At 50.0% G+C, this 22457-nt stretch overlaps 6 protein-coding genes and 2 non-coding genes across 8 annotated transcripts; 5 read left to right on the top strand and 3 right to left on the bottom strand.

Annotated features, from left to right (window-relative positions):
• Positions 1 to 317: 317 nt before the first annotated feature.
• POX_e06809 (uncharacterized protein) lies at positions 318 to 3298 on the top strand (the record flags this gene model as incomplete). Its single annotated transcript, XM_050115625.1, has 11 exons — positions 318 to 405; positions 489 to 526; positions 616 to 685; positions 745 to 935; positions 996 to 1011; positions 1075 to 1293; positions 1359 to 1624; positions 1681 to 1699; positions 1751 to 1977; positions 2079 to 2587; positions 2653 to 3298. The coding sequence occupies 11 exons, from the start codon at positions 318 to 320 to the stop codon at positions 3296 to 3298; spliced, it is 2289 nt and encodes a 762-aa protein (XP_049968085.1).
• Positions 3299 to 3824: 526 nt separating this feature from the next.
• POX_e06808 (Tryptophan synthase) lies at positions 3825 to 6606 on the bottom strand (the record flags this gene model as incomplete). The annotated part of the gene is made up of 10 exons (XM_050115624.1): positions 3825 to 3900; positions 3955 to 4161; positions 4240 to 4760; positions 4818 to 5782; positions 5838 to 5866; positions 5924 to 6156; positions 6213 to 6263; positions 6324 to 6343; positions 6405 to 6492; positions 6556 to 6606. 10 exons carry the CDS (start codon positions 6604 to 6606, stop codon positions 3825 to 3827), a joined length of 2241 nt encoding a protein of 746 aa, XP_049968084.1.
• Positions 6607 to 9187: 2581 nt separating this feature from the next.
• On the top strand, positions 9188 to 10815 carry POX_e06807 (uncharacterized protein; the record flags this gene model as incomplete). Its single annotated transcript, XM_050115623.1, has 2 exons — positions 9188 to 9487; positions 9547 to 10815. 2 exons carry the CDS (start codon positions 9188 to 9190, stop codon positions 10813 to 10815), a joined length of 1569 nt encoding a protein of 522 aa, XP_049968083.1.
• Positions 10816 to 11457: 642 nt separating this feature from the next.
• Positions 11458 to 13387, bottom strand: POX_e06806 (uncharacterized protein; the record flags this gene model as incomplete). The annotated part of the gene is made up of 3 exons (XM_050115622.1): positions 11458 to 11648; positions 11715 to 13272; positions 13364 to 13387. The coding sequence occupies 3 exons, from the start codon at positions 13385 to 13387 to the stop codon at positions 11458 to 11460; spliced, it is 1773 nt and encodes a 590-aa protein (XP_049968082.1).
• Positions 13388 to 14690: 1303 nt separating this feature from the next.
• Positions 14691 to 14778, top strand: POX_tR131. The gene has a single exon. It is a non-coding gene; the product is annotated as a tRNA-Tyr (tRNA).
• A 578-nt stretch (positions 14779 to 15356) lies between these two features.
• On the top strand, positions 15357 to 15444 carry POX_tR132. Its single transcript has one exon. It is a non-coding gene; the product is annotated as a tRNA-Tyr (tRNA).
• Positions 15445 to 16286: 842 nt separating this feature from the next.
• Positions 16287 to 17437, bottom strand: POX_e06805 (uncharacterized protein; the record flags this gene model as incomplete). Its single annotated transcript, XM_050115621.1, has 3 exons — positions 16287 to 16832; positions 16918 to 17247; positions 17306 to 17437. The coding sequence occupies 3 exons, from the start codon at positions 17435 to 17437 to the stop codon at positions 16287 to 16289; spliced, it is 1008 nt and encodes a 335-aa protein (XP_049968081.1).
• A 552-nt stretch (positions 17438 to 17989) lies between these two features.
• On the top strand, positions 17990 to 22062 carry POX_e06804 (uncharacterized protein; the record flags this gene model as incomplete). Its single annotated transcript, XM_050115620.1, has 3 exons — positions 17990 to 18503; positions 18566 to 19394; positions 21168 to 22062. The coding sequence occupies 3 exons, from the start codon at positions 17990 to 17992 to the stop codon at positions 22060 to 22062; spliced, it is 2238 nt and encodes a 745-aa protein (XP_049968080.1).
• Positions 22063 to 22457: the final 395 nt, after the last annotated feature.

Genomic DNA, 22457 nt, shown 5'->3' with positions numbered 1-22457 from the left:
GCGATCAACCTGGCGCAAAGTCAAGCCTCTCGGATTTATAGCTAGAAGGTCACAACCAGCGACTCTGCCCATCTGGTGTTGTATGTTGATTTGCTGTAGCTGGTGGAGCAACCAGAAAGCCAAATTGCGCCGTGCGGACTGCGGAGTCTGGAGTAGCGCCGAAGTCCGAACCGTTCATCTCCAGCTTTCCCGAGCACCGAGCCTGGTCATCGCGCCTCTCTTCACTTTGCTTCTAATTGACAAGCTGGACATCCGAATGTCCATGCCAATTCCGAAGACTTCTCGATTTCCGAATATTGCCATCGCCGACAGTCGCCATGGCCAGCAGTGGTGAAGATCGAGGCCTCGAATCGAAACCATGCAAGTCTTGCGACCGATGCAGGAGCCGCAAAGTCCGATGTATTAGTACGTTGATCGTTCGAACTCGGATAAACGCGAGGCTCGTCCAGTGCTCGTGCGAATCCTCCTCTGACCGTCTGGTGTGACAGTGACTCCTGGAGAAGCTTTCCGGTGCATCCAATGCATTGTAGGTCAATTGTCCATTCATCCAGGCAAGTCAAGAAACTGACACGTTGATCACTACTGACCCCCTAAATGATGTCTCTATCACTCTAGAAAAGAAATGAAACCTGTCATTTCACCCTGAACAAGCGAAAGCTTAGGGTCCGAAGTACAACCGTGAGCCGTATGTAGAGATCTGTGTCCTTTCTGCGCGATTGAGTTCTTTGACACCCTCGGTTCTAGTCACAGGTGGAGAAAATGGCTTCGACGATTCCTCACTCGCGGAAAGGAATACATCGCATGATGATCCACTCCCAGACCCCGTTATTGAGAGGACCTCTCCTCAAGTGGGCTTGTCACCGGTCTTTATGGACCGTATGTTGGAGAATCACGGCTCCGCGGGCGTGCTTAGAGACAACTCATTATTGTTGAGGGTCAGTCAATTAGCATTGGACACGATGATCAACTTGTCATGCTGATTTTCTTTTACACAGGCACCTGAACACGATGGTAAATTGATCCAGAAATGATCAGTACTTGCAATTCGCTGACTTAAGTGTCTTTCTGCAAAAGTGACCACTTTCAGTCTTGCATTTTTCTCCGAGCGACGTATCCGATCCTTATCTCATCGACTAGGGAACAATCGCCTGAGTGAGCTGGTAGAAAATATCGAGTCCGTCATTCGGACTCGACTTCTCGCCCAAGGTCCCTCGTCAATATCTCCAATTACCTTCAGGACGCCCTCTGATATTGAACAAGTCCCTTTGGAAAAAGCAAAGTCATACATTGACTGTGAGTGCTCAGATGACCCTTCAGGTGATATTGCTGATCAAAGAATGCTGAATCCAATTTCCAAGCTTATTTCCAACAGCTTCACCCGATATATCCGTTTCTGGACCGCGTGGATTTTGAAGCCAAGGTTTTTGGCCCTGACTTAGCCTATCTTTTGACCACATGTCATGCTTTCACAGCTTTATACTACACTGTTATGGCTCTTGGATGCCAATATCACGAAGGCGGAGCCTTTGATCCAGGAAGCGGAAAGGCATGGAAATTATTCCAGGTAGCCCTTGGTCTGGTTTCAGATATCATCGCACCAAAAGCGACGTTGACGAATCTTCAGGTGAGCATTGTTTGGTTTTCATTTGCTAATATTCTCAGCTAACAAATATGACACAGGCGTTGGTCGCTATGGTATGTGAGATAAATGACTGCTCAAGCAGCTTATGGACAAACATATCAAGTAAAGCTAACGACTTCTCTGGCTCGACTACAAAGTCAATATTTGCCATGAGCACTTGCTGCATCCAGATCGACGAAATTCTTCTCACAGAAGCGGCACGAATGGCTCAGTTGTTGGGCTATCACCGAGCACTAGGGGTCGGAGACTCCAGGCACCGAGCCACATGTTATCGGACCTTTTGGGTAATCTACTACATGGAGAAACATATGGGATTTAATTTCCAGAAAGGCTCGGTTAGTAGTAGCTCTTCTAGGCGATGCAGCCGACCTTTGGCACTGGCACGATTGCTCGTACTAGCCAACTCAACACAGCTCGATATTGACCATTCTCATAGATGATCCCTGACTACGATATTGGGTGTCCAATTCCTGAAGTTCCAGAATCAGTCTTTGGAAATTGCAACTGGTTTTTGTCAGCAATTGGCTTCAGCCGCGTCTTGTCCCAGGCTTACACATCACTCTTCTCTGTGAGCGCCTCCATTCAATCGACAGATGCCTACCATGTGGCGATTGAAAATATCGAGTCCCGTCTTGAGCGGTGGCGAATGAGCATACCCTTAAGATTCCGGCCGGGCAAGCCGTCCGATGGAAAGGATGGAAAACCCGCAGGCTCAGGACCATTGCCAGTCCTCACGTCTCTCCCACATAGTTTCAGGACGACTGTTCTTCGGATCAACTTCAACTACTATGGCCTAGTCATTGCACTGGCCAGACTCAAGATTCATATATGCAAGCAAGATCAATCCAGTCAACAGGAAGAAAGCAAACGACTGCTGATGGACACGGCGCGGGCTATTGTGGAAGAAAGCAAGAACGTTGAAATGGCGGCGCATACTCCGATCTAGTCAGTACAACCTTGCCGTCTGGAAGATTGCAACCAGAAAAACAAAGGGCTAACCTCAAACCTAGTATTCTGGCGGTCCTACCACTCGCTGCCTTATTCATTCTATTCGACTTTATTGTGCACAACCCAACACACCCAGAAACAAGAAATAATCTATCGTTGTTGGATGTAGTAACTGGACATTTCAGTCTACTTGACTACAAATCAGGTGGCTTTTTGCCCGCGTCGCAATTGACTGAGTTTGCTCAAATTGCCAGGCAGTACGTCAAGGACTTTGCTTCGAAGCCAGAGCAGGAGCAGCAGCAGCAGCAGCAGCGACAGCGACAGCGACAACAACAACAACAACAACAACAACAACAACAAGAACAAGAACAATCGCTTGGTGTGATAGACATGGCACTTCCTGTATCTGATCAGGTCCGTAGTGAGGTATGTGCTCCTTGTAACAACGAAGACGACGATGACCTTGACAAGTTGACCTTTTCTCGCAAGGAACAGAAAGCAGCAGAGTTTAACAGCGACACGAGTGGTGCGAACGGCAATATTGAAGCGCAACACAATGTCATCGAAACCTGGGAGCCGACAGATTATCTTCATTACCCCATGTCGCCGGAACTCAGCATGGCTGATACATCTATGATGGGATCATTCAATTTCCAGAATTTGTTCGGATTTGTCGTTCCAGATCTTCGGCATGACGATCAATTCTAGATTGACGAAAAAGGAAATATCTCTTGGACCTCACTATGGTTTTCTCAATCAACATAGTGCGGCAACACGCTGGTCGCGTCCCTGTATTATATAGAGATGTTTTCAAAAGATCCTCTTTATTATTATTGATTCAATTTGGTTCCAACAGTTCCGCTGGTGACCATCGAGAATTTGTAGGAAACAAAACTACATCATGTGTCAAAGTCCCTGTGGACTCCCATTACTGCATCAATATCTTTTCTTTGACAAGAGATTAGAGCCTCAATGAATGAGCTAGTTGCCTCGTCTAGACAACCGAATCTGATTCATACCTGGTACACCTGGACAGGGAGCAGAACGAGATTTTTGATGAAAGACGTGGATTTTGGGCTCTTAGTAACACGGCAGAAAAAAAGGTCATTGGCGAAGGGTCTGGTAAAAATGTAAAACAAGCTCAGATGATTCAATTTCCAGTCTGACTGTGGCAAACCCTCTGTAGGACCATTGGGGTCTACCGGCAACATCAACTGATCCTGGAAAGAACCCATTAAAACCTCAAGTCCCATCCAATTTGAGGCCCAAGTCTGGGCAATTCGTCTGCAACGCTTTGTACATCTTTGTCACTGTACAAAAGAGTAAGTCAAGAACATGCAAATCCCTTCGCGAGAAAGACTTACCCTCTTCCACTAACACATATCACAATATCCTGGTCCTTCTTCATCTTTTTGGCCAGCTCAACGCCACCATATATAGCATGAGCAGACTCAAGAGCGGGAATGATTCCTTCTAGCTCACTGAGCAGCTTGAATCCAAGGAGAGCTTGAGCATCGGTCACGGCGGCAAATTCTGCACGTCCCGAGTCCTTCCAGCAACTCAATTCCGGTCTGTTCAGCAAGTTAGCTTTGAAGATTTTTAGAAATAGAGGGACAATAACGGATAATGATAATGCAAGCTGTACTCACCCAACACCAGCATAATCCAGGCCGGCTGAGATGGAGTGAGTATCTTGGATCTGGCCATGCTGATCCTGCAGCACATATGTCCTGCTTCCATGCAAGACCCCCTTGCTGCCACCAGTCAGACTGGCAGCATGCTTCTTCGTATCTAGACCATCACCGCCAGCCTCGAGTCCCAATAGCTTCACTGTTGGGTAATCAATGAAAGGGTAGAACATTCCAATGGCATTGCTCCCTCCACCAATGCAGGCAACAACTGCATCTGGCAGCTTGTTCCTAAGTTCCTGCATCTGGGCCTTGGTCTCCTCGCCAAGGACGGTTTGAAACTCACGCACAATTGTTGGGAAAGGGTGTGGTCCGATCGCAGAACCGATGATGTGGTATGCTGTATCTACCCTCGTAATCCAGACTCGGAAACTTTCGTTGACGGCATCTCGAAGAGTTCGCGAGCCTTGCTCTACGGGAATGACCTCGGCACCAAGTAACTTGATACGGAACACGTTGAGTGCCTGTCTTCTGACATCTTCCTATAGAACGAGTCAGTTTTTAACTTGTAATGCTAGTTCAAAAGCCAGTGGACTCACTGCTCCCATGAAGATGGTACACTTCATGTTGAATTTCGCGCAGACTGTAGCTGTTGCTACGCCATGCATGCCAGCGCCGGTTTGGGCAATGATCTCGGTTTTGCCCAAGCGACGGGCAAGCAGAATCTGGCCTAGAGCACTGTTTATTTTGTGGCTTCCGGTATGATTCAAGTCCTCACGCTTCAACCAAATGTTGGCCCCTCCAACGTGTTCAGTGAGGCGATCTGCCAGATGGAGATGTCCAGGTCTTCCGATATAAGGGTAGTAAGATCGCAGTTCAGCCCAGAACTCGGGGTCATTTCGAATTTTATCGAATCCTGCTTCTAGTTCCGAAAGGCATCTCATCAGTGATTCCGGGGCGTATGAGCCTCCAAACTCCCCGAACCGTGCCGAGAAGAGTTCAGGATCTCCACCTTCCGATTCAATCATTGCCTCCATCTTGTCGATTAGTTCCGCTTTTTTGTCAGCTGCGCCAAGCTGATCATCTGTCCGTATGATGATCTTTGAATTTTGGAGTTCATTCCCCTGGCCCGTCCCATTCAGGTGGACGCGGTTGTGTTGCTCTTGAGCCCCATTCATCTGACTGATCTCGTCGATTTGCACGGCATCACCTACTGCTTGGTATTGGTTCGATTGCGGGTTCTTTCTCCCACATATCATGGAGCAGTACTGCTCAGCAGCTTTGGCCCGCTCGCCAGGTGCAGCATCAGTCAGGGTTGTGATGATTTGACTGCCAATGACGACGCCATCTGCAATGTTTGCGACACTCATGAAGTGCTCTCTTGTGCTGACACCAAACCCAACTGCTACGGGGACATTGCCGGAATAGAGCTTAATGCGAGCCAATAAGTCCGGAAGTCCTGAGCTTAGACTTCCGGTTGCACCTGTGACGCCCATACGGGAGACCACATAGGCAAATGAGTCGGCAAGCTTGCAGAGTAGCTTCAGTCGGCTCTCAGTGGTGGCTAACGTAAATGAGTCAGCGATAAGGCTTTTGAAATTTATGTGGGAGCTACTTACAAGGTGCAAGAAGAGGTACGTATGACAACCTCCATGGAAATATCAGAACTCAGTATCGATATTTGAAATCCGATGGTGTGACTTACCCGCCCTTGGTGCAGTAGTTTCTGAACTTGACAGCTTCGTGCGGTGGAAGATCCACCACAATAAAGCCATTCACACCCGCCTGGCGACAATCATTCAACAATCGCTCTTCGCCGTAGCTCAGGAGGGGGTTGTAGTATCCCATCAATAGAATCGGTGCTCTGAGACCTTTCTTGCGAGATTCTCTGACCAACTGCAGAGTAGTCTCTATGGTGACATTGTTCGCTAGCGCTTTCTATAACTCTCTTAGTACGTGCCCAAAGCAGACACAAGAGGATTCGGGATACGAACATTGTTTGCGCTCTGGATGGTCGGTCCATCTGCGAAAGGGTCTGTGAAGGGCTGTAGATGTCTTGTGTTAGAGTTTCTAGCATTTCTCCTGTAGTCTTGCCCAGCACTCACAACGCCCAGCTCAATAATATCTGTAAGTCCAGGGTTAGCGTTGATACACTTAGATTAACACATCAATGACATTTTACTCACCTGCACCACCAGCTTCCAATCCCAGTATGATATCGACGGACTCTTCCACTGTAGGGTATCCAGCGGTCACGAAGGTCACAAAGGTAGGCTACGTTTGGAAAGAGTCAGGAATACGCTCTTCTCACGCCGATCCTGTCGAGGGAAGACATACACGACTCTCAGCTTTGCATCGCGCAAATGTCTGTTTGATAGCGTCTGACATGGTGAGAAAGAAAATTGCAAAGACTGTAGTTTCTGACTCTCCAATTGGAAACGCTTCTCAAGTTCTGATATTCAGAAACTCGATGACTGCAATCTGCTGCGAGCAGCCACATATTTATAGAGACCTGGAAGTGTAATCGATACGGTGAAACTTTGCTTATCCAGCTTTGGGTTCAGTGTTTCCAACAAGTCGATTCCACATTCAAGTGGCAAAATCTACGCATCCTCGGAGCATAGCCATCGAGATGTCTCAGGAAGCAAATCATCGCCCATTTGAGATTAATTCACACTTTTTCGAGAATAAACGTGATGATAGTGGTCTTGGATCTTCCTTGAAGCTACCTGAGTTAGATATCAGCGACAAAAAGATAAGCACTAGCTTCATTGATCGTAAACGGTGACATAATAAGCAATAATTTTGCGTAACGAAGATATGATCAAACTTTAATGATTCAGCACGGCTTTATCATTCGTTTCACTCACCTAGTCCGGAAGCGTCGTGCAGAGGTAGAAGTCTTAGAAGGGCCAAGGTGGATGGAGTGCAGAGTCTACGTACTCCATTCTCTCAAGGAATTTCTTGCCTGGATGGCATTGGCTTCAAATTGCAAATTCATATAGGTTCCGAGGCCGGAGATGCCAGAAGTCGCCAAGCCTAGTCGCAAGATCAGTTGAGTTTGCAGCGATTCTTCGCGCCACACATGTGGAAAGAGATCCCGCCTATGAACTGAGACCACGACCTCGGTGAGGAATAAGTCTCAACTCTGCTCTGCAAGGTCGAGCTCTAGCCGAGACTCATCGAGGCGACAAGTTCCCTGATGAGATCCTACATGACAGTCCACTGGCAGCTCCAATCTGACCAGGCCAAACAGAACGAAACCACCATCTGAAGCACATCATGAACGCAATAGCTCTATCGTCTTTTGAAACAAAAAGGAATCACACAGCGTTGTAGGCAACAAGGCTCGATCCAGGGCGTCGTCGAGCCAGCATCCCCACAACAAGACGCGAGCCTGTCGATGTAAGATACAACATTGTTAGACTTCCCATGGGATGGAGCGGGCCGCAACTCGAAGCAGTAGAGTGGAGTTGCCCCGTGGACCCGAGAAGCCACAATTTCGCCAAAATGGCGCTCGAGCATCTTCGGGGTTGGTGGCGAGAAAGCTGGGGGGATGAAGCTGGGGTGATGACTCCGAGAATCGGTCAGCCGCCATAGCAACAGCCTTTATCGGATTTAAGTTCTAATGGGTGACAATCTTGTCTCCATTGGTGTACTGTAATGAATGAATGGCGACTCTCGCTTGCGATATTCGCGCGACCAGGAGAGACACCGGATGGCTTTGCGAGCTACCTATTCTGGATGTGGAAAGCAAGCCCGTGTTGGCCCCTAAGACTTGTCAAGGATTAGACATTATCCCGACGACGATAGGACTGAGCTCCCAGGGGATCATGATTGCCGATCAAAAGCTAATCAAGATGTCATCTTGAATAATCTTCGGGTCATCAAATCATGGGATGCAGTGTGGGAAAAGATCGACGGCCAAGTGGCCAATCGATTCACCGCAAACTACTTTAAACAGCCACGAATCATGTGACATTCTACTGGATGTTTCACTGGGCTCGATCAAGTGCGGCAAACGTACAGCGTTTTCCTCCATTTTTACCAAACAGGATCGGTGAACAGCTCTATGGCTTCTCCGTGATTAGGCCTGTTCGCAAAAGAAAACAGAAAAAAGAAAAAGAATTCAGGACGTAAGGCGCGCGGAAGCAAGAAGATCAGTCCTTAGAGACCTACTGGATAAAGGAGGAATTCCATTTACAGAAGATATGATAAGCTTTAAACCAATAGTCGAACTTCATCCCATTGTCCCACTTTCCTCTCCTCACATTTCGTTGTGTTCAAGCCTTGTGAGATCAAACATTATTCTTCGGGGATGGAGTGTCTCATCAAGAGCGCGCCAAGTCCAGGAACATTACCTCGTGGCCCAACCGAGAGAGGCATATACCATCTACAGAGATTTTCGGTGGCAACAGCTTACCTCCCAATACACGGATGAAGACTTAGTGGCAAGATGAGAAGAATCTCGGAGCCAATTGACCTGTCCTCTGTGCTTATCGGGTCGGGATATGTGACTAAGAAATATTATATAACGGGTATATCAGGGGGGGGGGGAAGATCGAGCGACGAGACTTCCCCTGTCTGCATGAAGCTAGCTTAATGGGAATGTCTTCGGTATCTCCACCTGAGAATGAGGACCTAAGATTGATCTTCATGGTCTGACTCAGCCCCTAGCGTTCACGGAGATAGATGGTGGAAGTAGACAAATTGAAACTTGTATGAAATATCTATTTCTTCTTCATTGTGGCAATTCGATCACCCCTGCTACGCATTCCGAATGCAGCACTAGAGTATCTCCAATTAGCCGACCTGTGAGTGCTTGAAGCTACAGGCTACCGAGTCTCCATTGGTATACATTTGGTCATTCAAGTGCACACCAAAGAACACAACTCGTTCCGACATCTTCGCCAGCTCACATCCACTCTCCTGTCAATTGAAAGTCTCCCATTGCCATTCGATAATAGTAATGGGCGAACAAAGCAGGATCAAGGAGAAGAACGATGCTGGTCACACAGAGACAGATGCTTCACCTGGTGGTGACCTGTCTACTTCTTCTCCAGAATTTCAAAAGAACGCTGGCTCTGAGATTGGTTCGGCCGACGACGCTTCGGCGCATCAAAAGTCGTCAGCGGGGGGTGAATCCAATACAACAGATGTCGAGCAAGCTCAATCGCAAGCACCACCCACTGAGGTCGATGGTGGCTTTGGCTGGATCTGCGTCATCTGCGTCTTTCTGATCAATGCCCATACATGGGGGATCAATAGTGTAAGTCTTTGTGATGCTCAGACACCGTGTCAACCTGCTGACGCATTGCAATCAACTAGTCTTATGGCGTTTTTCTGGCTCACTATCTGGCAACCGACACATTTTCAGGCGCATCAGACCTTGACTATGCCTTTGTTGGGGGTCTTTCCCTCAGTATGGCCCAATTCATTGCCCCCGTCGCAACTATCACCACTCGAGTCTGGGGCACAAGGACCAGCTTGATGATTGGCATCACCTTACAGACAGCGGCACTGTTTGGGGCATCGTGGGCCACTCAAATCTGGCACTTGTTTCTCAGCCAGGCCCTGTGTTTCGGGTTTGGAATGGGAATGCAATTCAGTGCCACTGTTGGTATCATCCCTCAGTGGTTCACCCGTCGCCGATCTCTCGCAAACGGCATTGCAACGGCGGGTTCGGGGATTGGAGGCCTGATTTATTCGTTGGCCACCGGTGCCATGATACAGAGATGGGGAATTGGCTGGGCGTTTCGAATTCTGGCCATTGTATCTGCTGCTGCGTGTGGTATCTCGGCCATCATTGTCAAAGATCGGAACAAAGCCATTGGAGCAATCCAGATTGCATTTCACACGGAGCTCCTGAAGCGACCCGAGTTTCTGCTCACTTTAGCTTGGGGCTGCTTCAGTGTTCTGGGCTACGTGGCCCTTCTCTTTTCAATTCCCGACTACGCAAGCACAGTCGGCTTGAACGCGTCCCAGGGCTCAATTCTGGGTGCGATGTTCAATCTTGGCGGAGGCCTTGGTCGACCCGTTATAGGGTACGTCAGCGATAGCTTTGGCAGGCTTAATACCGCTTTAGTGTGCACCTTCCTGGCTGGTCTCTTCTCGCTGGTTGTGTGGATCTTCGCCAAAAGTTTCGGTGTTCTCGTCTTCTGTGCCTTGATCGCCGGCCCCGTGGCTGCAACCTTCACGACGACAGTTGCCCCCGTCGGCGCGGAGGTTGTCGGTTTGCAGCTACTGCCATCTGCCCTGTCAATCTTCTGGCTTTCAGTAGTGATCCCCAGCACTTTTGCAGAGCCAGTTGCCCTGTGGTTACGTACCGACCATGAGACCAACTTTTTGCATGCGCAGATATTTGTCGGGTGCATGTTTATGGCAGCATGTGCTTGCCTTGGGCTTGTGCGCGCGTGGAAAATCTCAGAGTTGGAAAAGACCAGCCCCAACGGTGTCTCGCTCACTCCTCAATCCCAGTCCATGGAAAATGATGCCGTGCTACCTCGGGAGCATATGCCTGGAGCTGCGGGTGTCATTCCCAGTGTGACGAGGAAGGCGAGGCTTGTGAATGGTCTGTTCAAAATGGCGGTGGTATAGATCCACTTCATCTGGGAGCTAGTATTGCCCAAATTCCATCAAGTCTGCGAGTCTCCAAGAGTCACGGGCAATGCAATCCATGCCGACCCATCCCTCCATAAGGACTTTTCCCCTCGTCTTCGACAGTCCTCTGTGCTAGAACGTAGCAGGTTATATAAGACCGTTAGATAAACCAGTCAAAGCCTGACGCTGGAAGACCCTTCCAAAAGACGGAAGTGATTGCCTAGGAATTTAATCTCTTCGGCAATTAGCGTATATGCAAAATGGACTCTCCGCCCGGTCTGGGCCTAGCTAATGACCCCGAGGGAATACATCGAATGAAACTGCTCTAGACAGAAACACTCTCTTCGCTTCAGTGTGAGGTATGAATTTTCGTGCTTATGGCACACTTGACTAACAAAGACGCTTTCCCCTGAAATGCGAACTCGGTAGGCTCAGACGCAGTAATTGAACAGATTGATGAGACAACTCCAGCCAGCTATGCGGGAAATTAAAGGATGATTTTGTGCGACGAAACGAGAAGCCTTGAGCCGAATGTAACAGAACAATTTCCCACACATGGAAGAGTCTGGTATCAATTCATACTGTCAATGAGGTCGGTTTCCGAGTGGTCTTACTTTTTGTACACGATTGTTTCCTGAGTTATCGGAAAGAGTACGATGGACATTCCATCTTTCTCATCTCTGGCTTCAGGGAGAGTTGTTGGTAAGGCGAGCTGCCGGGATCATAGTACAGCCCTTCGACATGACCGTCTTCGCGGCGAAGAGATATGTAGTAAAATCCGGAGATTGTGAGACCCTGCCGAGCATCTGTTGGAGTGATAAAACATCGCTCTGAGGACATATTAGCTATGCTCTGAGAAGCCAAAGATCGGTAACCCGTGACAAGACCTTACATACCCTTCCAGCGCATGAGTATCCACCCTCGCAGCAAATGTTCCGTGATCCATTTTTTGCTCACAAGATTCTTGGATATCTCAGCATCGGTTAGATCTTTGAACGGCTGTAGTTCTCGCCAGTATGTACTGTCGATGTCTGCATCCGCCTTGAAATTTTTGGTTTCGAGTGTGTGATGGTTAAAGTCGATAATCTCGCCTTCTAGGAAGGTGACAATATGGGCGTCGCGTGTTGGCGACGACTTATCGGGGATATTGTACGCTTCCATGGTTCCCGACAGAGTCATATCCGCGCGGTTGATGCTATGGATGGTCACCTTGACTGGCCAGTTCTCATCGCGCGCTGCATTTGCAAGATACCGACGTCCGCTGGCTGTGTGTACCCTGATACGAGTACCCTCACTGCCGTTGACGATCACGGGTTCGCCCGATGTACGGGGGCTTTGAGCGCGCTGGGCCACCGCGGGACATCCCGCGTTGGCCGCTTTTTGACAGCCTGCGAAAACCATTCCCTCTCGCAGCCACGAGCATTGTTCAGGTGGTCGAATCGTGTTGACATCAAGGATGAGGTCATTGTCTTTCAATGAGAAATTCTCCAGTGAAATAAAACCCGTCGCGGCGGCGGAGCTGATGCTTTCCTCAAATGAATTGGAGTACCGTAATCGATCGAGATATTTGATTGTGTCTTTGAGCAGTGAATCTCCCGCGTGGTTAGGATGCAATCGCCGATGGGCAGCCACTCTGGCACGCAAGTCGCTGTTGGTCAACCCCCGGTGGAAATCCCCCCGACTTGGAGGACGGTAACGATAAACCCGTGTTGACGTCGAGTTCCCGGCTCGCTCGGGATCTGCGAATTCGTCGCTGGGGCGCGTTCCATAGCGATCCAGAAGAAATCCCTCCAGTGTTCTTATCCTCGCTAGCCTCGGTTGTCGACGGGCTGACTGCAACAGCTCCATCGGAATCGGCGCCGTCAGCCAGGCTCGTGCATCGTCAGGGACGAGGCTATTGGCGGCCGGTGTGCGATTCTCAGGCTCATTCATGTCCGCTTGGCTAGTCGGCCCACTGCGATCTGAAACAGCGTGGAGGAAGGGTCGCACTTGTTCATCTTCCGCTTCCTCGAGGTGGTGTTCCTCGTCGTCGTCGTCTGACCCGGGCGCCCACCCATAGAGGGAGCGGGAGTTGGCCCGGCGGCTTTCGTAATCGGGCATGGCTCTACGTTCCTCTCGTTGCGGACGAACGATCGGGATGGGACGGTTGATCTCGACGGACAAGTGGAGGTTGCTGGGATCATCCAGGTCCATTCGGTCCTCGGTCGGTCGGTCGGCCATCTGCTGTGGTTGCGACACTTGGTAGCGACGGCGACGAGGACGACTCAGGGACGTTGGCAGTGGGTTTGACAGGAGGGATTGATTGCGGAGGAAGTTGACATTCTCGTCGTGTGCGTTATCACTGTCCAGACCTGCGGAGACAGCGGTTGTTTCGGGTGTCGACGTTGGTTGCGAAAAGGGCTCCGTCTCGGGCGCAGGTGCGGAGGGTGTAGGAGTCAAGGCCGGCGTGCCGTGCTAGTACGTCGCAGAGGAAGTTAACTAACAGATATTCACCAATAAACGTGACGAACTGACTGATTTCGGGATATGGAGTTGGCGAACGTACTGATGCCGAGTTGGGAGGCGGCATCTCCTCGCGGGTGGACTGGGGGGTCAAAGTTCGCCGTAGAGGAAGTACCCGCAGGCAGATATCGGGCACTTGCTGGGTATGGAGGTTGTCTGAGGAAATATTGGTAGCGCAGCGGTGTCCTGGTGGATAGGTGGTGCGTGTATTTGTAAGGAAGCGTGGTGGTTCTGCAAGTTTGATGAAGATAAGGCCTGTGGTTGATCGCGCGATGTCTACAGAAATGATCGAGGATGATATTGGCTTTGTCTTGGGTGCAGATGTGGAGAAGTGAAGATTAGATGCGCAGCAGTCAAGGAGGGCGCGGATGACGTCCAGCAAGGCTCCGGCCGGGGGGGGCTGCGAATCCACTGAATCTCCGGCATGTCTGCGGGCATCAGCCTTTGCCAACCACAGCCGGACTCCGTGATTTAAAGAGAGACCCCGACGATCCGGATTATGAGGTTCTCAGACTGCACCTAGCCATCTAGCTTGGGCAATATCAAGAGTGATCTTGAAAACCTCGCTGGTCTCAGTCTCACAGAACCTGCCAAGGGCGGTAAAAACCTAAGGATTCTATTCTGGTTCGTGCGTTTAAGGTTATGCACTGATCTATATGTGCCACCGCTGTGGCCCATCGGCTCCAGCATAGTGCTGTAGATTACCCAGGCGTTCCAAGGGATTGATCTTGGTACCTCTTGCATCTACATCGTGGTCCGGAGCATGGTTACTTGGCCATTTCGGACCATCGTTTGTGTCCCGGGCGCCCAGAGATGGGCAGTGCCTAGTGGTTCACAATTAAATACAACGAGACCACAGACATATCAGAGACAAACACTTCCTCACAATTCCAAGCATTAGCTCGTCGGAAGCGCTGAACTCCAGTGAAGGCAACAGTCAGAATTTCGCCAGTCAAAGAAAACAAACAATCCATCATATTCTACCGAGAGCTATGCATGATTTGTAGGTAAATATGACGGGGAGCTCCCAACGGAACACGGCGGAAGCAGACTATACTTCTCTCCCCGGAGAAGAAGAGGGCCAACTTTCAGTAGTTATGACACTTAGATGAGATATGCTTTTCTCAAAAGGCAGCCATAGACCTCTGACTCCCGTAATTACCGAGAAGTCAAGATTCTAGTATTGAGCGATCAAGAGCCTGAGCCATTAGTCAAAAAAATTCGAAAGCCTGTGCCTTTGTGCCAAAGACGAGATTCGGGACACTGGCTATCATTTCGAAGATAAATGTTGAGTGGATTTTCGGTGGGTGGTGCGAGCCCGTGCATTTGGGATTGAGTACGTAGAGGAGTGCCAAGCATCCGTAATCAAACCCTCGATGGTGTAGTTGGATATCACGTTCGGCTGTAATGGATAATCATATAACCGAAAGGTCACCGGCTCGATTCCGGTTCGAGGGAGCATTACAATTTCTTTTTCGTTTTTTTTTGTTCATTTTTAATGTTCTTCTTCATATGCGCTTTTTTATTTCGAATATCCACCATCTCGACGCTCGCTAGTAAAAAATTCTGCAAGGCCCACCCAAGCTGCCCAAAAATAACCCGTGCATGCCGTGTAGGCCCCTCAGAATCTCATGCCAGAAAAATGGGTCCGCAGGCAGAACATTGACGAGGTGGTTAGCACAGTCACGCAACTCGAATAAGGACAGCAGGCTGTTTATTCTACAAGCCAAACTGACTTCGATGCAGTTGGAGACTGATTGAGGCAGCTTTGTACTTAAAAGCTCACCAGTAGGGAAAACGAAACATGGCAGCTCGTACAAGATGGTCAAGTCCCCGGTGTGTTCAATGTAGCAATGTATCCACATTATTTGGATATCATACTCTATCTCACATCTGGTAATCTCTCTACTACTGTCTCATCAATTTATCACCATTTGGCAATAATATTAGTGACTGGAACGCTTGTTAGAACGTAATTTTTCATTCAAAACTGGTGGATATAAGTCAAGAGCAACTACATCCTCATGTAATCTCAACCCTCGATGGTGTAGTTGGATATCACGTTCGGCTGTAATGGACTATCATATAACCGAAAGGTCACCGGCTCGATTCCGGTTCGAGGGAGCATTACAATCTCTTTTTTGTCCTGTTCGTTCTTTTTTGAACCCTTTGCTTGCATAGGATTTGTCCCTCACAAGAAGTAAGCACAGTCAGACCTCAGTAATGTGAACCTCTCCAACCCTGGATTATCATACATTGAGAGACGTCTGGCTGCACGAATCATATTCCACGGCACCCGGTGCCAAGACCATCTCAATCGAGAATAGTGTCTCTTCAGGACCCTTGTCACTTCAATCCAATCCCAGTGGGTTGACAGCCTTATCATCTCACGTGAGACTCATCCTGCCGAATCATCGCCCACTCTGCCCAGCTACTCCGGCTAGTGATGATGATGATTGGCGAGTTCCACATCACAGCCACGTGCGTAAGACTTACACACCTCTCTGAAACCGAAACCTCTCTGATATGAACAACATTCCTCTTCGGATTATCGAGTCTAGCCTGGAGTCAGAAGTCGCGTCCCGAGCTCCATTTTTCGACGAATAAGACAGAGGCTGTTCAGAAGACGGAGATTCGATACTCTACATGGCCTTGAGGCTACACCTCAAACGCTTTCAATGATCGAGAGAGCGGGATGGGCGCAGAACGCCATAAGAATCCATGCTTCTCTCACAGGACTTTTCTAGTCGGGATTCGCTCCCCGTGATGATTCGAAAACCAGAAACGTGGCTCAATGTCAATCCAATGTTCTCATTCATTGATCACTCGGTCTCAAAATCCACAATTCTATGTTCGTGGTGGATGTCACATTGCTATATGGAGGATTCTAGCCATTTCACAGTATATCTAATAGACTTCCCATACAGAGATGCAATAATATGACAAACAACCTGTGTGCCTGTACATCAAATCTGACGGCTCGAATTGCAATCGTCGGCCAATTGAAGGCAGTCGAGGATCACATTCCAAAATGCGTCCAAATCAACACCTCTGGGGATGGCGACACCCGGGCCTGGGACTGGAGTTGCAATTGAGCGACCCAGTTGCCCTGTAACGGAGATGTCCTTGCCATGCTGCCCGTCTGTGACGATCTTGACAGCGAATCGCTCGCCACCTCTGTCGTCGAAATTCAGTGCCCGAAGAGGGTATCTTGTCGCATAGTTTGGATTCAAAGATGATAGAATCACCGCAACGGCCAATGGATCATGCAGCGGAGGTCCAGTGGCGAGCCCAAAGACTTGCTCATATGTTGCTGCAAAGAAGGTGAGAAGAGCATGAAGAATCTGGCGAATCACGGTGGGAGGTCTGGAAGTGTCTCTTCCACCGTGTAGAATTCTTGTTTGCACGTTTTCAGACGCAAGAACTTGGTGGGTCAAATCCAAAGCTGCCATTGTAGTTTTCGCTGCCAGAGCTGGGTTACTGAAGATAGACTCGGACGACTCGGGGTCACACTGAGGTCAGGACACAAACGAGTCCAGAGTCAGTCATAGCCCTCACGCTGAACGATCATCCACAATGCAATGAGATGCTACTCACATAGATGTTGAATTCAGCCCATGGAGTAACATTTCCAATGCGAGAGTGCTCTCCAGGTAGTTTGCTCATGGGTGCATCCGTGAAGCCACCGCCAATAGCACCCCCCATAATGCTCAGACCTTGAATGTGGTCCACCAGCTCAGGGAAGGTTGCGAATAACAGTGCGACGTTGGTCAAAGTTCCAGTCGCAACTACCCAAGGGGTTCCTTTGGGTTGCGCTAAGAGCGCATTTCTCATGGCCAGAATTGGGTTTTCATCAGTGATCGCGGCAACCGAGGGCTTTGGTAGCAGATCTGTGCCGTCCAAGCCAGATTCGCCTAGATCAGGTAGCTGTTGAGCATCTTGATGCGAAAACACATTCAAAGGCACAAAAAGAATCGAGTCTCACCATGAATATCGGGAGCATGTAAAGCAGGTCGCGAAAATGGCTTTGGGCTTCCCGGGTAGACTGGAATTTCGGGTCGCCCAATAGCCTCCAGAATACTCCGTGCATTGTAAGTTGTGTTTTCGAGGGACGCATTGCCGTGTATGGTGGTGATTCCTAGCAGATTGAGGGACGGGTGATGCGCAGCCAACAGAATTGCAAAAGCATCCTAGACATCAGACTTAACGAAATGGACTTTCTTCGTTTTCTCGAATGACTTGGATTGGATCAACAAACATCATGACCTGCACGGGGACGAATATTAGAAGACAGACATTATTTTATAGATCAGAATAGCCGGGACTTCCCTGGATCGCAATCTAACCAAAGTGGTATTTTGAATAAATCATTCGCTTTGGACATCATCTTGCGTCAGTATCAAATTGAGACAACTACAAGCGTTTTGCGGTGATGGCAGCCCAGGGGCGGGCGAACCATGTCTCCATCATCCCCGCATCGCGATAAGAGTCTTATCAGACAGCCCTAAGCCCTACATGCCTAACATGGAAACTTTTGGATCGCCATCTCCGCAGTCAATGCAGCGCGTCACAACCGCGGTTCGCTTCTTGTCAAGGGAAAAGAAGCTCACGCATCATTAGAATACGAGGGCCGTCAGATCTGCGAGGGTTGAGCCCTTCCCGAGATGCCATGAAAGATCCCTTGCGGCCCGGTCTGCAGCCGGTCTCCCAACTCAAGACCGGACCAACAACCTCGAGCACTCAGCCGGGCACGCTGCTCTCCCCAGGGCAGCCGCCTTTGATACGACCCTCGTCGCGGTTGCGAGTTCAAAGAGCGTCCTCACGGGAGGAAACATATGATTCTGCAAGCGAAAAGGCTACCCTTGATTTGATCCGACGAGTCCTTTACCCCCAAACCAGTAGCGGGCATGGCGCGTCCTCTCCGCAACCAGCAGAGGAGCTCCTCCCTCCCCTCACGAGCTCCAATGACGTGGACCATCAACTCTACGCCATCCTTGCAGTGATAATGAAAGACTTTGTCTATTCGTGGTACTCGAAGATCACTCCCGATCAAGCTCTCGTTAACGAAGTCCTCCAAGTTGTTGCCCACTGCACCAGAGCTCTGGAACAACGTATCCGACGGATTGATATCACACAGCTGATCTTGGATGAAATCCCTGCCTTGGTGGAAACACACATCAGCTGTAAGACTTGAAAGCCCCAAAATCAAGGAAGAGGTCGCTAATCTGAAACCGACTGTATATAGCATATCGTCTTTCCAAAGAGCGGTCAAGTTTATCTGGATTGCCCACGTCACGTCGAGCGCTCTACCATGAGTTGAATCCACATCCAGGGCTAGTACCGATTCCAGATCCAGCAGATCCTGAAACGATCACTGCACAGACGGAAAATGAGGCCATGTATCGGAGACTTCTGGCCAGCGGGACCCTCGCCGTTCTGCTGCCAACCGAAGATTTGGGTAATAGCAGTCTGAGGCACCTCGTGGGCGACATCATTTCAGATCTGATCTTAGGAAAACAAGTTGCCGGTCGAGTCTGCCAAAGCTGGTTCCTGTGGGAAACGATCGGCAAAGCCGCCGAGGCAGGACAGCGTCGAGGTGCAAGCAACGGTGCCAATGCTCCCACTGACGCTGCCGCCAGCCAGCTTGATAGATTTGGTCTATTACAGGATGACGATCCTTCATCTATCACCGATAACAGTCGTCAGTCGCATGCAACCGTCTGGTTATGGGCCATTCTTCAAAACCTTTACCTTGGGTACCTCGGCCTTCGTTTCCTGGTGACTGGTCTGTTTCGTGTCGCATCGGGCTCCAAAAAGGCAGTTTCTCGTGGTTGCAGTGTCTCAGGTCCCACTGCCACGTCAGATACTCTCATGCCCCCGAATCCGAAAGCTTCGCCATTTGAAGGCGCTACGACTAAAATTCCGGTCCTGAACTATCGACTGTACTCGATGATTTCGCAACTGCTTGGTATCTCGCACCGGCTGCCCTGGCTCTCAGGAACACTGGCGCTTGCCCAACATATGATTCTGGCTGGCCCAGGGAAGCTTGGACAAGCGGACGGAACACTTGACAGGTGAGTTTGCTCTTGATTATTGCACCCTTCCACTGTTTTTTTCACTGGGGGTATCCTCCTTTTCTCTTCGTTCCATATCCAAAGTGTGTCCAAGTGTGCACCATCCCCGCCTCTTCTGAGAAGGCCACGGAGCTCAGGCCTCTCCCTCCTGCTGCGCGAACATTTTGCAGCGGAGTAACAGTGGGATCTACGGATCGCCAAGAGTGAGAGCCCAAGTGGCTCCTGTGTAAGTCACGGTGGGACGATGGGTCGCCTCAACTCGGGCCCGCATGCTGCAACGATCACTTGATCCCGCTTGTAACGGCTTCGGACGGTCTGAGCGTGGGGGGTTCCATCGCCCCCCCCCCGGTCATTACCCAGGATACAGTACGATCATTACCATACGTGGTTTACAAATCCACAGTACGGTAATATATCGCATCCGGTATTCGCGGGCCGTCTGTACCTCGGGATTGGCTGTACATCTTGTGGTCCGAGCGACCGACGGAGCCCGTCAGGGATACCTGCTGTGCACAAGGGATAAAGCAGGGAATCAAAGAGACTCGTTTCTCTTGGGAGTGATTTCTTTTCCCCTTCCGCCCCAGATGCAATCCACACTCTCATTCTGCGCCGGCCTTTTTGGCTAGGACAGTGTCCGGGCCCGGCCCTTTCCGTGCCGCTATCTCTTGTGCGCGGATCCATCAACTCTACGAGGCTGGGGTCACTCGCTAGCTCTTCCCACAGCCGGCATGATATCCATTCAGCAAGGTCCCAGATCTGTGGAAACCGAGAGCAAATGGATCAAAGAACCAGTCAAGCCCAAAGAGGCCAAGTTGCAAGGCTCGAGAACTGAGTTTCGGAGCTGCCAGAGCAATCAGAACGCCCTGAACTCTACTGCAGCCGACCAGGGGGTCGCACGAGCGAATCACTAGGAGCGCTGGGAACTGCCTGCTCATTCCTCTTTCATCGAGCGCCATTATCGGATGGAGGGATCGAAATTTGGCGAGCACGCGGGCGTGCACAAACACGAACAGCAAAAGATGCAGGCCTGCTCTTCTGCCACCGACTAGCGCACCCGATTTATTCCCGGCCCATCCAATCAGCGAAATTCCTGACGGCAAGGCCTCAAATTTACAATATGGCTGAACATGGCGCATGAGTCCTGCTTGTTGTACGTCAGGTACGCTGCTGAGATGTTACCTCCGGGAACAGGGGCAGGTGAAGGAGGGGAGGACGCGGCGGACCAAGAGTCAGAGAGGCACGTTTGGACTCGAACGACCAGAATGACGAGGAGCCAAGCCCGTGTCGTCGCCCTTTTCTTATTTTGACTTTCTGGTCTCTTCTCATTTTACTGGTGACTGGTCTGTCGCCCTGATATTCATAGTCTCTGGTAGGCCAGAGAAGTGAGGCCCAAGCTCCCCCCCCTGACAGAACCCTTGTCATGGTCCATTGTGGTCTGCATAGATCTACCCAGCGCTATCTCGGACTCCCCTGTTCTTGGTCTTGCAACCTCAATATGAGGATCAGCACCATGAAGGCCAATCTGAAGGTATCTCTGTCTCCAGAGTGCGCTTTCGCCACGTCTTCTGATTTCACATTCCTCTCATGACAGGGAGCTGGAGGAGTCAAAGGGACCAAGAACTTGCGCCTCTTCCTTCTCTGGTGCATCCTACCGACGGCTGCTCTTCCCTACTGTTTTTCTGGATTGCTGTTCTCCCCCACCCCTCCCTCCTCTCTTGCCACCATAATATTATTCCTTGTCGCTTCTCAAGGCAATGACGGCTGACCTCACAGATTTCTACGGGAAACGATTGAGACGTACCTTTTGCCCCCCACTTTGTTGCCCAACCTCTTGATTGCAACGCGGTCTGCCCTTGTCCCAGCCAAGGCCCGTTCGGTCGCTCCGACAGTGACTGGTGGTACTGGTGCAGCCTCGCTCTCAGCTTCCCAGCCAGCTAGTCAGGTACAGGCGCTGGCGTCCGGTGGGCAGGTGGCACCCGTCACGGTTGCTACGGCTGGAATCCCCACTTCCGCGGCGGAACGCAGTCAGGGTGGCGGACCAGTCGGTCGCAAGATCCTGAGTGATAGCACTCTCAGCATTAAAAGCAACGATGAGCTGGGCACCGGTCAGATCCGTCCAGATGGCGATTCTGCTCTGGGAAAGGCGGTAGAAGCATACCGCTCACCTGCCCCAGTCCCAGGAATCACCCTGGACGCTCACTCACCCGGGCAATCTTCTCCGGAAAATACCCCCAAACAGATGAATCACGATGGCCCCTCGACTGCGGAGATCGCTGCCATCAAGCGGAGGTGTGCAACCTCTCTGTTGGCCGTGATCCCGCGCAGTGTCGCACGAAAACTCTTTGGCGTGGTGCTGTCGCCTCAAGACGATCGTACCTACAGCAACAAGAGCAGCGAAGGCAACACCGAGTCCCTTTCCTCCTTCAACGCGGGTGACTCGAGTTCATCTGCTACGCCTGACGAGGAGTCTGAGGAGGCGCATCTCCTGCATGCGATTGAGGAGGACTTTTTGGATCTCATGTCGGATGAGTATTGTAATAAGCACTTGGTCTATTCGATTGTCGAGACTGTGCTGGCCAGAATTCTCCCCGAGCTTACTGAGCGCAGTGTTGCCGAAATCATGGAAGATCGGGGTGTTACTTTTGTCCCTGGGACTTCTGAAGCGTGATAATGATATTAATGTGTATGGTTTTTTTCTTCTTTTTCTTGTTTTTTCTTTCAACTGTTTCCGTGCACGCATGAATAAGAATTACCTAGTATCATCAATCTGATCAATTGAGATGGGTGAATTGTGGTGTGTGGCTCACATGGTAATTCAGTCGCCACCTTTATCATTCATTCGTCTTCTCGGAAAGAACACATTGACCTTATCTAACAACCAGGGCTAGTCCTGTCCATCTTTTATCCGGAGATATATGAAGAAGGCAATCTACCTACCTAGGTATTTTCAACACCAGAAGAAATTGAAGTCGGCAGATTTGCAAGTCCTTCCAAGCTGACGACATTCATAAAGTATTTTTGTTTGTTCATATACGATTCCGTGCAGGACTGTGGAAGGCCAAG

The sequence above is a fragment of the Penicillium oxalicum genome, chromosome V, assembly GCF_001723175.1.
Source record: "Penicillium oxalicum strain HP7-1 chromosome V, whole genome shotgun sequence".
Taxonomy (NCBI): domain Eukaryota; kingdom Fungi; phylum Ascomycota; class Eurotiomycetes; order Eurotiales; family Aspergillaceae; genus Penicillium; species Penicillium oxalicum.
The sequence above is the reverse complement of the archived record's forward strand: the minus strand, read 5'-3'. Positions and strand labels throughout refer to the sequence as shown.